The sequence below is a fragment of the Heloderma suspectum genome, chromosome 7 (assembly GCF_057233095.1).
Source record: "Heloderma suspectum isolate Gila_16-S chromosome 7, 16-S_ref, whole genome shotgun sequence".
NCBI classification, from domain to species: domain Eukaryota; kingdom Metazoa; phylum Chordata; class Lepidosauria; order Squamata; family Helodermatidae; genus Heloderma; species Heloderma suspectum.
Window position 1 is genome coordinate 64,817,940 of NC_139464.1, and position 14,908 is coordinate 64,832,847.

A 14,908-nucleotide genomic window follows, 5' to 3' on the forward strand; every position below is an offset into this window, starting at 1 on the left:
ATGGGTTATGCAGACGATGGGTTATGCGAGGGTTGTTTAACCCTCACATAACCAACACTTGCTGGGTTTGCACGACATGGCAACCCCCAAGTGTGGGTTGCATATCAAAACTGTTTTGTCTCATACCTAATGACCAGGTACCTTAGAGAAAAGGCATACATTAATAAAGGGGTGTAGTTTTATGGTGGCAGTGGAAGTGACCCATTTCTAGGTTCATCACAGGGGAAAGTGGGTGGGTTCAGGGGAAGGTGGCATGGCCATCTGGAGAATTCCAGAGAGCCAGATTGGGACCCCAAGAAGGCTGGATTTACCCCCCAGGCCTGAGGTTCTGCATCCTTTATCTAAGCACATGCAGCTGAAACAATGGCATATTGCTTTCCTATTTACCCTGGTTCCACTTTTCTTCCTCTTTTTTCCCTGCGTTGTAAGCTGTGTTGTTAGATTGTAAGCTCCTTAGGCCAGGTACCTGTTCTCTTGCACTTGGTAAACATTACATTGTAAAGCACAAGGCATATTGGTGGTGGTGGTGGTAGTAGTAGTAGTAGTAATAATCCTCTTTGTTTTTTGTAGCTGTGGTAACAAACGATGAATCTCATGCTCTGACTTCAGGAAAAATGAGCCAGCGTCAGGGGAAAGAAGGGTATCTTACTCCAACCAAAGAACTATACCAGCCATCATTGAGTCCAGGAACAGTCCACGGCCATGGTAAGAAGCATTTCATTATAATTAATGGAATGTCAAACCAGATATTCTAGCATCTTTAATAGTTACTGCAGTATTTGTAGCAAATGTGTTCAAATTCCATGTTAGTAAATAAGTCTTTTAGCCACACAAACTGTAGTTTAATATCTTGTCTTGACCAAAGTTTCCTGATTCATACAAAACTGGAAACTATGGTTAGAGACTTCTTGGTTTGATTGGGCTATGAAGGGAGAAACAAAGGGGCTGCATGCATGGGCAAAATGCTTGTTCATATTTCAGCTTAAGTCAAGATATGATAGGCAGAACCAGGCCAATGACTATGATATACCCCAAAGGTTTCCAGATAAGTAGTTGATTTTTTTAATGTCCATGTTCATTTGAATTACACTGCATGTAATGTAACTTTTAAAAGTCTCCTTTTTCAGGTTACAATCATATTATAATGTGTGTATTACAAGACTGTCTTACAAATACTTCAATTTCATTTCTGTACTTTTATTTGTGACCATTAAAATTACTGATATTTTTTTTTGAAAGAATGAGGAGTCTGACGTTTTAAAATTGGGAATTTATGCCTTTGCGCTATTTTTTTTAATATCCCTTGCAATTTATGAACATTTTCCACTTCTGGGACTTACTGCAGAATTTATTAGAATGATTTGCAGTGGACAAAAACAGATTGGTGTACTGAATTAGTACCATCTATATAAGATGTACTTGAGGGTTGCAATCCTATGCATATTTACCTAGGAGTAAACCTCATTGACCACACTAAAATATTTTTGAGTAAACATACATAGGACTGGACTGTAAGCATTCCATGGACGTACACTTGGATATGCAAGTCATGTGATGGTGGTGGGGGAATGTAAAAAATAGGAAAATATTGCATACAGTGACTGCATTCCTACATCATGAGAAACCATGTTTTATTGTGATGGGAACAAGCCTAACCTTCCCCTGGGCTCCCTCCCCCCCTCCTCCCCTTCCTTCTCTGATGCGGCTGCAAAAGTTGTTCAGAAACTTTCACTCCTGCTTTTGATTAACCACAGCTTGTCATGTTGTCTGAACTTGACAACCAGGTAAATCTAAAACATGGTTTGTGTGAAACAAGCCAGCTTCAAACTATGAGTTATAAAGCTGACTTGTTTCAACAAACTACAGTTTAGGGTTTGGATAACACAACAAGCCATAGTTGATCAAAAATGAAAGTGAAAGCTTTTGATCTCATGGCTGTGCTGGAGGAGGACGTAGCGCGTGTGTGCCATGTGGAGGTTATGGCTCATTCCCCTCACAGTAAAATATGGTTTATCATAACATGCAATTGCATCGAGTGTCTCAATAAATGAAACCTTTTGTCCCATACAAGTGGATAATATTAGCTTTTTTCAGTCAGTTCACAACTCTTCCTGGGATAGATGAAGATTAATTCTACTTTGGGGAAATCTTTTCTCCATCTTTCTGATACAAAGACTGATTGAGAGAGGCTTTTGAAGAAGTATACTATGCTGCTCATTTTCTGTAGCAGAGCTAATCCTAAATCGTTTTCCAGGCAAAATGCAGGCTGGATAAACTACCAAAGTACTATTGAAGAATTTTAAATGCAGTTATAACTTACAAATGTTGATAGTTACATTTTTCTTTCAAATTGTAGTGGAACTTTGGTTGTGAAGAGGCTTTATGACTACTTTAGAGAGTATTTTTCTCACATGTATCCATTTGGTACCCTTATTGCCTACTTGGTCACCTGGTTCACGAGACACCCCATCATGACTTAATTTACCTGTGGAGGCTGTCATGTCATGCTGGGCACCCACTGGCATCATTTTTGCATGGCTTATGGCTTGCTGTGGCTTGTCAAGTGCATGCGAATCCAGGCAGGAGGGGCTGTTTGAGGGTTAGACAAGCCTCAAATAACCCATGGCTTGTTTTAGGGTTATTTGAGGGTTGTCCAACTCTTAACCTCTGCCAACTGTGTTTGCACGAAATGGCAAGCTGGGTGCCCAGAGGCACCCAGCACAATACAACAGCTCCTGTGGGTAGATTAAGCATCGGGGGCTGTCGTGATATGTGAACAAGCGCATTCTCTTCATTTGTTGCTTTTTCTATTGTTTTAGTTTGCAGAGTCCTCTGGACACATCTATGTGCTTTTATAATGGTTTGTAAAGTGCTGTTCACACTGGTGCTATATAAATAATCTCATACAGAAAATTGGAGATGTGCACAATGTTGTAAATGTTTTTGCATTTCGCCAGTTTTTGATCAAAAGTTTAGAAGAATGAACAGTTAAAGGAAGTTGGGTGGGGTATAGCAAATTGCAAACGGCCTTCTGCCTTTCCCCAACATTTCAGGTCATTGAGAATATTGTTTCTAAAAATAAGTCTTGTAACTTCATCTAGCACGTGGTTCATGTTTCACAAATGATTATGATTGTTCTATCCCAGCAATTTGAAATCTCTTTTGGTCTCAGGCCAAAATGAATTGTCATACATTCTGCGGCATGCATCTTTACACATTACCTTGCTCTCTACAGTGAAGCAGAGCAGTCAGCAAATTGACTTAGGAATTGTATTGCAGTGATAAGAGGTTGATTTTGTGATATGTGAAAGTGAACGATTGGGAAGGCGATAGTATGTTCTCATGGCTTACGAGTTTTCACCCTGTCCAATTTACAGATTCACAAAATCACATGTCAGTGTTCCAAGTTCTAAAATCCATGGCTAGCCTTAACCCCTGTTCACCTGAGGCTTCTTTGCAACACAGTGACTCCAACCACATTTCTTCATTCTGGATTCCTATCAAACAGCTGAATTTTACTAACTTGAAGGCCTTTTATCTCAATTTTGCTGTTTGTTTTAACCTTCTTTTAATTTTAGGTGGGTTGCCAATGTTTTTATTTTTATCTTTATTTTTTCCTATCACAACCGAACTTTGCAGGCAGAGCTAACCTCCTTCCATGCTCGACAGCCACTTTAAAAACTCAAAGCAACAAGGAATCTCCCCGCGGTTCTTATCTGCTTTGACCGTTTTGTTTGCTTTAGCAACACAGGAGTCAGCAGGGGAGTCAGGGGTATAAGAAGGTAAGAAATATAAAACTTGCCAAAGAACTGAATATACCACCTTAATTAAGCCGTGCTCCAGTTGGTGGACTGTGCCAAACAGTATTGAAGATAGGGAGCATGGTATTTACAAGAAAAACTTATAAAGATCTAGGACTCATCCCTTGTATACAGAACTGCCCCCCAGAACCTCAGAAAAGACAAGTTAAAATCACACAGTTCTTTAAGCTGGAGGAGGAAGTGGCAAAGCCATTCTAGCAGTTAAGGTTGACACAGGATGGTCTCTTACCTGAACATACTATGCTGGATTGGTCAGTGGACCTTAAAGGAGCCATACAAGAACCTAGATTTACAAGGTCCTCAATGGACCTAGCCTCGTAGCTTGCCCTTGCTGAGATTTACGCCTCAACAAAAGAATCATAGATGGAGGCTGAGGCTGAGCCAGCGGTTAAAATAGAAGAGGTGGAAGAATTTCTGCAAATGCCCAAGTGTACAGCTAATGCCTTAAGGAAGAATCACAATTCAACCTCTATGCAAATGGAAAAAAAATGAAGAAGGCGACCACCAAATAGAAGGATGATTTTTTGTGATAATTAATGAACTAGTCCTCGTTAAAAACTTTTTAGCAGAAGGTAATGCACTGCTAACGAGACTGACCAGTCATTTCAGATTGCAGGAGAGGGGTCAGGGGGGAAAAGGAAGCGATAACAGTAGAGCCCCAAAAGAGCTGCCAGTTGGGATGTTAATTAAATCCCCAAAGAGTCATCTTAAAGCAGATAAAGTGGAGCAAAAAGGAGCCCATAAGAAGCAGAAGAAAAGTAAAAAGCTAAAAATTAAAAAGCTATTAAAAGAGCTAAAAAAGCAATAGAAAAAACTTTGTTGTTGTTGGAAAAGGATTTCCATAGGTTGTTTGATTTGTTGGATACAACTGCAAAAACAGATTCCAGCAAGTCATATCTGAAGGAAGGTGTGAAAAAGAAAAAAAAAAAGAAAAAAGGAAAAGGAATACTGGGATGATTAAAGATTGCTCCCATCAGAGGACTGATTAAATTGATCCAGTTCAGAGCAATGTGACTAGAGTGCAGGACTCAGAACTGAGGCAAGACCTCTGGGAAGATGTTCTCTGCAAGACCCAGGGAAAGTCGAAAGATGCCATCTTTCCCTTCAATTTCAGCACAACTTCTTACCCCTTAGAGCCTCCGCAAGATTCAAGATTAAGAACTGCCTGGAATCTGGTGATGATTCCTTAAAAGCTGGTGTTGGCAAATTATCTCAAACCTAGGGGCTTTCTTGATCAGCCGTCCCATGTTTTTGACCTCCTGCAGCTTGTGAATGGGATTCTTCCAGGAATTTTGTAACTTAATGATATTGTGTATATAGAATATTTGTATTATGATGGAGCAAGAGCACGTGCAGTTGTTACATTTAGAGATCAGGGCGTAGTTAGCTTTATTTGTAGTGCGAAAGAGGCCTTCTTATTAAACCATCTGGTTTTAGTAAAAAAAAAAATAAAATTGAAAATCAGGTACCTCTGCTTCCTTACGTGATGTTACAGATAGGAAACCTAAAGAAATGAGTTGGTAACTATAGACAGTACTGACAGTCTTACTGATTTAAACTGGCCCCATGTGCCCAATATAACCTCTACTCAAGTAGGGAATCGGGGATCAACATGGCATGAAGTAGCCCCTGTACCTTAATTGCAGCAAACTGAGTCTGAAAGTGCTGGACTATTCATCCCAGAGGAGAAAGTCCTCCTGAACTCTTTCAGGACCTTGCCAGATTTTGCACAGGTGGAGATCTTGGAAAGGCAAGACTTACTGAGAAATTATTTATGGGAAATACAGTCCTGCAACGTAAGTAGTGATTGGAGAAGGGGAAGTTGTCATTAGCTGTGGCTGCAGGTATTGGCAGGCAAGCTAGGGTCCCAACAAGAAATTATTTCCAAAGAAAAGGAGCCATGATAATATTTTGGGTATGAACCGAACTAAAAGTGAAGAGACTGCACCCATGCTTGAAAACGACATAGTACATTGAGTTCTAGCAATAGTGCAAACTGGCAAGCTAAGAAGTACCTGGATGATGGGGAGTTGGGTTGTGACATGCTGCCCAATGAGCCAGAACCTCCTAAGTAAGATATTTTATTTATTCATTTATTAAATTTATTAATTGCCCATCTGGCCAGTCACCCAGCCATTCTGGGCGATGTACAAGGTCTATAATAGAACAGGTTAAAACAATAAAATCCTACAGTAAAAACACCATATTTCTAAAAATACCCTAACCCACCCCAAAGGCCTGCCTGAACAACCACGTTTTTAATGCGCAGCGGAAGCTCGTTAAAGAGGGGGCATGGTGGAGTTCCCTAGGGAGGGAGTTCCACAGAGTGGGAGCCACCACAGAGAAGGCCCTTTCCCTTGTCCTCACCAGCCTAGCTGTCCTGGCTGATGGGACAGAGAGAAGGCCATCCGAGGCTGATCTTGTTGAGCGGCCTGTCTGGTGTTGCTGGAGGTGCTCCTTGAGATAGGCTGGGCCGGAACTGTATAGGGTTTTAAAGGTCAAAACCAACACCTTGAATTTGGCCCAGAAAACAACTGGTAGCCAGTGCAGCTTCTTTAGCACTGGAGTGATGTGATCTCGCCGGCGGCTGCCTTTAATCAGGTGAGCCGCCGCATTCTGTACCAGCTGCAGCTTCCAAACCATCTTCAAGGGTAACCCCACGTAGAGCACATTATAGTAGTCTAGACGAGAGGAGACCAGGGCATGTACTACCGATGGGAGCAGATGGTTGGGAAGGTAGGGGCACAGCTGCTGTATCAGATGGAGTTGGTACAGTGCTGTCCGGCTCACAGCTGACACCTGAGCCTCTATGGACAGCTGAGAGTCTAAGATGACTCCAAGCTGCGGACCTGGTCTTTCAAGGGTAGCCGTACCCCATTCAACACCAGGTCAACATCCCCCAACCTTCTCTTGTCTCCCACAAAAGTACCTTGGTCTTGTCAGGCTTCAGCTTCAGTTTATTCCTCCCCATCCAGCCACTCACTGTCTCCAGACATTTGGACTGGGTTTCTATGGCCAACCTTGGTGAAGATTTGAACGAGAGGTAGAGCTGCATGTCATCCGCATATTGATGACACTGCACCCCAAACCTCCTGATGATAGCCCCCAGCAGCTTCACATAGATGTAAAATAGGATCCGGGAGACGATAGAACCCTGTGGCACCCCACAAGTGAGCAGCCACGGGTCCGAAACCTCCTCTCCCAGTGCTACCCTCTGGTACCTGCCAGAGAGGAAGGACCGGAACCACTGCAATACATTGTCTCCAATGCCCAATCCCTCCAGGTTGTCCAGGAAGATACTGTGGTCAACAGTATCAAAAGCCGCTGAGATGTCGAGGAGAACAAGGAAGGAGCATTCGCCCCTATCCAGAGCCCTCCTCATATCATCCACCAAGGCAACCAAGGCTGTTCCTGTCCCATGCCCAAGCCTGAAGCCTGACTGAAATGGATCTAGATAATCGGCTTCTTCCAAGTGTGCCTTCAACTGCATTGCCACCACCTGCTCAATCACCTTTTTTTGGTATTATTCACCCAATAAGATCAAATGTAAATATATTAAGTCCATTGAAGGATGAATGGATTTGTCTTGAAGTGGAAGACATTCCATATACTAGCCAGCCAGCCAGGTCAAATGAAATGACACAGTGACCTCATCGATACAGGGATGGGGGATCTGATGCCTGACTGTGTCCCTCCGCAAGTGTATTTCAAAAGCCATAAGCAGGCTTTTGTTAGTTAGCCAGTTAAATTTCTCTCATGGAATATAGCCAATTGGAGGGCCTGTCAGCAGGGTGTGGATTTGTTGGAATTCCTATGTAATTTTGACGTCATCGCCCTCCAAGAAATATGGCTCACAAATAATGAGAGGCTACAAAACCTGGCTTGAACCTGCTCGAAAAATTAAAGATAAGGGAAGAGCAGTGGGTGGTTTAGCAATACTTGTTAAAGAAGATCTGGGTTGGACAGGTGAGCAGTTGTTGAATAACACGGCTCTCCAAAACTATATGGCAATTAAGCTAACAACCCCAAGACTAACCCTAATATTAGTGAATATCTACTTGCTGCCAGTTAATTCCCAGCTCAACCAGCTTAATGCCTGGCCTCTTTAAGAGCAAGTGGTGGAAGAACTAGGCACAAGTTTTCCAAACGCCCTAATTATCATGATGGGCAATTTTAATGCCAGAATTTGTTCTAATCCGGCTCATTCTGCAGAGGGGTGGGGACTCCAAGAAGACCTCCAGGAGATGTATTGTTGGTCTACTAAAGATAAGAAAGCAAATAATGCCAGTTGGTACCCGATGGAGTTAACATATAAATTCGGGCTCCAGATCCTAGGTCCCAGCGATTCTAGGTTTCCATATCCATATACATACTTTACACACTCTGCTGGTAGTGTTATAGATTACATTTGTAAATCCAGGCAAAATGCTCACCTGTTCCCTGGAATTATGGTGCACATAAGAGAAGAGAGCAATCATCAGCCCATTTCAACACAGTTAATCCTAGACTCTGACCGGAGACCAGTGTCCCAATCAGATAAATATGTAGCATGAAGGTCAGAAATAGTAAATGAGAAAAGATTAAGATGGCAACAAATGGACACCCTGATGCTCAAGTCTTTTTTGAGTTCAACTGAGGGAAGAGTTCTGGGAGACCTGATCCACACCCATGATATGCATATTGACTCTGTCCTGCAAGCTTATCATGCAATATGTTTGCATATTAAACCCTGGTTGTTAACTAAGTTTAGCCATAATGGGCCAAGGAATAAAAAATCTACTTGGTTTGATGCAGAGTGTAGAGAATTGAGGAAGTGTGTGAGAAAACAAATGAAAATTGTTTGAGACTCCCATGACAGTGGAGCGCGCATACTCATGATTAATCTTAGGTGAAAGTAAAAGAAAATTGCAACCAAGAAAGTTAACTAATATACAAAAAGCTGGGTAGAATTAGAACAGGAGTCCAGAAATAAAAATTCAGCAAGTTTTTGGCAATTGGTTTTGGCTAGAGTTAGTGTATCCAACTGCCATGCTGAGATTCCCATTTCTGCCAAAGGGTGGGAAGATTTTTACTTTGAATTGTTTAAGGACAAGGCAAAAGAAGATAGAATAAAGTATGTGGAAAACATCTGCAGGAATATCTATGCCTTCCCCAAATGGGCTTCAATTACAGTGCAGGAAATGAAGCCCCTTATCCTTTCATTAAAGAACAATGCAGCACCTGAAGAAGACCTTCTGCCACCAGAACTGTTTAAAGGTAATGTTGACTGGTAGGCGAATGTTTAAGAGGGCTTGTTTACTCACATAAGTAATACTGGCCATACACCTATTGGATGGAAACTCAGCATAATAGTTCCCTTATTTAAAAAGGGTGATTGTGGGTATCCCAGAAACTATAGACCTATTAGCCTAATTGATATTCCTGCAAAAATTTACACTAAATTCCTTTATCAGAAACTAGAGGATTGGGCAGAACAAAACTCCATTTTAATAGAAGAGCAAGCTGGTTTTAGACAGGGAAGGTCTGCCATGGACAATTACTTCATCCTATCCCATTTGATATCAAAATATACAACAAAGTGGGGACAGCTTTTTGCTGCATTTATTGACCTAAGTGCTGCCTTTGATTCAATAAACAGAAATCTTCTCTGGGAAAAACTGGCCAAAACAAATATCAGACTTATTTTTCTTATAAAGGCTCTCTATATGAAGACTAGCTTAAAAGTTAGAACTGGGGTGAATCAAGCTTTAACAAATGAAATCCCCACAAGCAAAGGAATTTGACAGGGCTGTATTCTCACTCCTTTCCTTTTTAATTTTTACATCGATGACTTAGTCTCAACAGTTCATTGTCAACGGTTTCATATGACAAAGGTTTTGGACAAATTTGTGAACGTTCTTTTATATGTGGATTATTTTTGTTATCCACTACACAGGTTAGTCTGCATAGGTTACTGAGGAAATTTAGCACCTATTGTAGGGATAATGAATGACTTAGTAATTAATAGCAAGAAATCATAAGTGCTAATATTCGGCAAGAAAAAGAAACGATATAAGTGGTTTTTGGACTCTAATGAAATTGAACAGGTAGAATCCTATATTTACCTGGTTTAGCGTTTATCTCTACAGGAGCCTGCACCTAAAAGAAATGAGCTGAAAGCAATTGCTTGTGCCCAATCTTTGAATAGGCTCCTGAACTTTAGACAATCCTGTTCTTTTTTTCCAGTCCTCAATGTGTACAAGGTTAAAGTTCTCCCAGTGTTAACATATGGTGCAGAAGTTTGGAGATTGTCCAATGGTAAGAAAATAGAAAGGGTCCAAAATCACTTCCTTCACCTGATCTTAGGGGTGTCATCAGCCTGCCCAGAATATGCACTCAGAACTGAACTTGGAATCATGGCCGTTTTAGATCAAATACATCTCAGGCTATTTAATTACTGGGCCAAAGTGGCCTGATGAGTGTAGCCAAGCTTCCAAGGAAATGTCTTCAAGAGCAGATGGCTAAACCCTTGGAAACTTCATGTTTTCATAACTTCACAAAGATGATACCAAGCTATGGTTTTAGTCTGAACACTTGAAGTATCCCTAGGACTACTTTAAGAAACTTAGTCAAATTAAGGATTTTAGATATTGGAGCCCAGTTGGATATAGCTGCCCTATCGAATTCAAGGGCAATGAAATGGTTAGCCAACGCCAAATTTCAATTCAATTAAGAGAAATACTTTTTTTTTGGTCTGAAAAGGGACCAGTGTGTAGCCTTCACACGTTTACGATTTGAGATGATGGATACAATGATGCTACAGGGAAGATTCAGAGGCATCCCATTGAACGACAGACTATGCATATGTGGTAGTTCTGTAATTGAAGATCTGGCACACTATTTACTTGAATGTCATCTATACTCAAGTTGTAGGGAACACTACTATTCTTGACTCATATGAGAAACTGGTCAGTTAAGGATAAATTGTTATTTCTCTTACGAGGCTCTAATTTCTTTGTTTTCCCAGAGGGTTGCCGTTTTTCCAATCAAGGCAGCCAGTATGAGGAAAAAGGAATTGGAAAAATGGTCTGGCTGATAGATTCAAAGGAATGTGTGGGCTTTATTTATTGCTATTTTTATGCCTTGCTTGTGTTTTTTTTAGTGCTTTTAATGTCAACGTAATGTTTTAATTTTTAACGTAATATTTAATTCTAATGTAATATTACTAATTTTAATGTCAAGTCTTCTTTTTAACGTTATTTTTCCCATTATGTTTGAAATGGTCAGAAGACTTATTCAGTAAAGTCATTCATTCATTCATTCATTCATTCATTCATTCATACTAACCTGAAGTATACTTTCCCAGCCTTTTCTAGAATGTGGAATTAGACAAGGCTGCCCCCTTCCTTCCTCCAGTTTGATCTGTGCTAGTGGTTTAAGGTGGTGAGGCAATAGGGTACAATCTGAGGCCTTACACATGCTGTAGTAGAATACAGAAGTGTTCTCTCTGCTGCTAATGCACTTTTATTTACTGATAAGCCAGATACCTCCATGCCAACTCTAATAACACAAATACATAGTTTTGCTCTCCTTTCAGGCTACATAGTCAATTGGGCAAAATCTGAGCCAATGCCACTAGGAATAAATACTCCCCACTTCATTTTTTCTGACAACAATAGATGTCCGAAAGTTACTCACCTTGGAACTAAAGTTCCAAAGAATGGAACTTTAACCTGGTGGTTAAAGCAAACCTCAGCTCCATCATTTTGTAGATCAAATGTCATTGATGGTCATGATGAGTACCTGGGGAAAATTGAATGTAATTAAAATTAATGTCCTTCCACACCTAATAGACATTATTATAATTATTAACCCCCTGCTTATTGCTCTGTAGACTGAAACTCCCATGTGAAAGAAGGTGGCCTTAGTTTTCCAGATGGCATCACACGCCATAGACCTGTTTCATCCACACTTGGTCATCCTAGAATTGTATTATTTGTTATTGCTCTCAGAATGGGGCTCTTTTGGATCCTTACATTTTGCTGAATTAACCTTGTCCTTCCCCACAACAGTAACACCCAGGGTGTTTTTAATGACATGTAGTGGAACCAGTCCTGGATTTTAGCATTTTGTTAATGTACTAAATATAATTGTCAATAAATATTCATATATATAAAATCAAGACCATTGTTTTGTGACCTCGGTGATTGGGCAACAAAATGGCAGATGACATGCAGTGTAAGTTCAAAATGATTTATTGGGACAAATGTCCTAACTGCGTATATATACTGAAGGGGTCTAAATTGGTTGTAGCTGCTCAGGACAGACACGTTGAGATTGTCAAAGAAGTAAGTTCACTTAAATGTGATTTCGTTATGCTGCATTAATAAAAAAATTAAAGCAATGTAATGCATTTTTAGAAAAGTTTGAAACAGAGAATCAGAATCCCATTGTATAAATTTGTGATGCATTTGTATTTAGAAGGCTGAGTGCAGTCTTGGTACTGTATCTCTTAAAGGGTGCTGTAGAACTGATGAAGGTACAAAATAAGAAAAAGCTAAAGCGTTGCTGCACATTCTGTATAATGAAAGGTGCATGAAGTTGCGGCTTTTTTAGCATAGAAAAAAGATTTCTACGGAAGGATGTGGTATAGAATTATAAAATATGTAAGATGTGGAGGATAAATATAAATTGGCTTTTTTACACTCAAAATCTAAAAACGGGGGTAGGGGAGGTTATCCAGTGAAATTAAGTGCTAGTGCATTGTTTTAATTTACAGAATTTATTACCACAAGGTGTGATGATGGCCCCAACTTGGGTAGCTTTAAGTGTTAGCCAAATGCATGATGGAGGATAGGTCTTCCAAAGGCTGTTAGTGTTAACATTGTAAGTCTCAAATCAGGCATGGTGTTAGCAGAACTAGTTTTAAGCTGCAGTCCTCCACACACTTATATGGGAGTAAGCCCCATTGAGCTCAATGGGACTTAATGTCTGAGTAGACATGTATAAGACCTGTAAATCACATATGAAGGGCTTGCGTTGATTTTAAGAACAAAAGGGGCATATCAGTGAAGAGAGCAGAACCCTCTCTGTGCTTGATGCTTGCTTTCCCACAGCCCCTCTTCTTCAGTCACTCTTTCTAGCTGAGTACTCAACTGGTATTGGAGCCCAGCTGAGTGAAGTTTCTGGATGGATCAGCTACAGAGAGGTAGGCTGCAGGTGTGGGAGAGTTCAGGGCTTTGCACTCACATGCCCCTTTGTTCAGGCCCACCACCATAATCTATATCTGATAGGGGCAGATACACATTTAGAGGACGGATTTGCCATTTCATATGTAGTATCTCTTGTCATCCAGTAATCAGCAGTACAATGCCTGTGCACATCAATGTTCTGCTCCTGTGGCTAAAGAGGCATGGATACACTGGAGAAACTGTTTCCATCATGTTCTGCTTATTTGTTGGAGGTTTGGTATGATCCAGAAAAACATTTCTTGCATTCATATGTGTTACTTCAGCTATCAGGTTGTGTTTTTTTTGACAACTACAAATAGTTATTTTCTACAATAGTCCTTTTTTGTACAAAGAGCAGGCTTACATTATGTCTAGCTAACCACCTGTAAATTGTGTTGTACTAAACAAGAGAGGGACTTATATTGCCCTCTTCTTAAAGGGATTTGAGTAATGTTTACAAAGAGAGAAAATTAGTACTCTAAACAGTATTGACTAAGGGTTGTATCCAGTGGTGTCCTTCTGGTGACGGAAGAGTCTTTGATCCAGTGGAGACTTCCATCAGGGAGGTGATCTTCACAAGGGCCCCCTCTCTCCTGCAGCCTCCTCTCCATACCACCTCTCATGCTGTTCCAAATGATTCTCCAGCCCTCCAGAGCAGGGGTTGGTCACAGGGTGCTGCAGGAATTTATGAAAATCTCGTTCTGCTGACAGAAGTCTCCACTGGAAGAGTGTTCTGTCAGCAGAAGAACATTATTGGATACAACCCACAGTTATAGATGTTTCTAAGGTTGAACCTCCGATTGGTTCAAAATTGGGAAAGGAGTACGGCAAGGCTGTATATTGTCGCCCTGCTTATTTAATTTATATGCAGAGTACATCATGAGAAACGCCGGGTTGGATGAATCACAGGTCGGAATTAAGATTGCCAGGAGAATTATCAACAACCTCAATTACGTAGACAATACCACCCTAATGGCAGAAAGCGAAGAGGATCTAAAGAGCCTCTTGTTGAGGGTGAAAGTGGGGAGTGCAAAAGCTGGTTTGAAACTCAACATTAAAAAAACTAAGATCATGGCATCTGGCCTCATCACTTCCTGGCATATAGAAGGGGAAGAAATGGAAGCAGTGACAGATTTTACTTTCTTGGGCTCCAAGATCACTGCAAACGGTGACTGTAGCCATGAAATTCAAAGACACTTGCTCCTTGGGAGGAAAGCTATGGCAAACCTAGACAGCATAGTAAGAAGCAGAGACATCACCTTGCCGACAACAGTTCGTATAATCAAAGCTATGGTTTTCCCAGTAGCAACGTATGGCTGTGAGAGGTGGACTATAAGGAAGGCTGAGTGCTGAAGAATTGATGCTTTCGAACTGTGGTGCTGGAGAAGACTCTTACAAGTCCCCTGGACTGCAAGGAGGTCAAGTCAGTCCATCCTAAAGGAAATCAACCCTGAGTGCTCATTGGAAGGACAGATCCTGAAGCTGAAGCTCAAATATTTTGGCCACCTAATGCGAAGAGAAAACCCACTGGAAAAGACCCTGATGCTGGGAAAGACTGAAGGCAAAAGGAGAAGGGGACGGCAGAGGATGAGATGGCTAGAGAGCATCACCGATGCCATGAATATGAACTTGAGCACACTCCGTGAGAGAGCATAGGACAGGAAGGCCTGGCGTGCTGTGGTCCATGGGGTCACGAAGAGTCGGACACGACTTAACGACTGAACAACAACAACAACAAGGTTGAACTTGTTGAATCTCTTCACCATTTGTGAAGTATCTGCCAGGTCACATTAAGCAGAACTGTTTTTGCTGTGGTTCACTGTTTTATTAAACACATTAGCTGAGAAAATCCTATGGGTGTAGAGTCAATGCAGATGT

General features: G+C 41.0%; 1 protein-coding gene across 28 annotated transcripts in view; it reads left to right on the top strand.

Moving 5' to 3' along the window:
- OSBPL8 (oxysterol binding protein like 8) overlaps positions 1–14,908 on the top strand; it is a 112,961-nt gene that overhangs the window by 41,763 nt on the left and 56,290 nt on the right. For all 28 annotated transcript variants that reach the window (XR_014784395.1, XM_084810429.1, XM_084810440.1 and 25 more), the window contains one exon: positions 571–705. Coding sequence is in view for 16 of the 28 variants with exons in the window: in XM_084810420.1 (XP_084666546.1) it covers positions 571–705 (135 nt within the window). In the remaining 12 variants the exon portion in view is untranslated. The remainder of the gene's footprint in view (positions 1–570; positions 706–14,908) is intronic.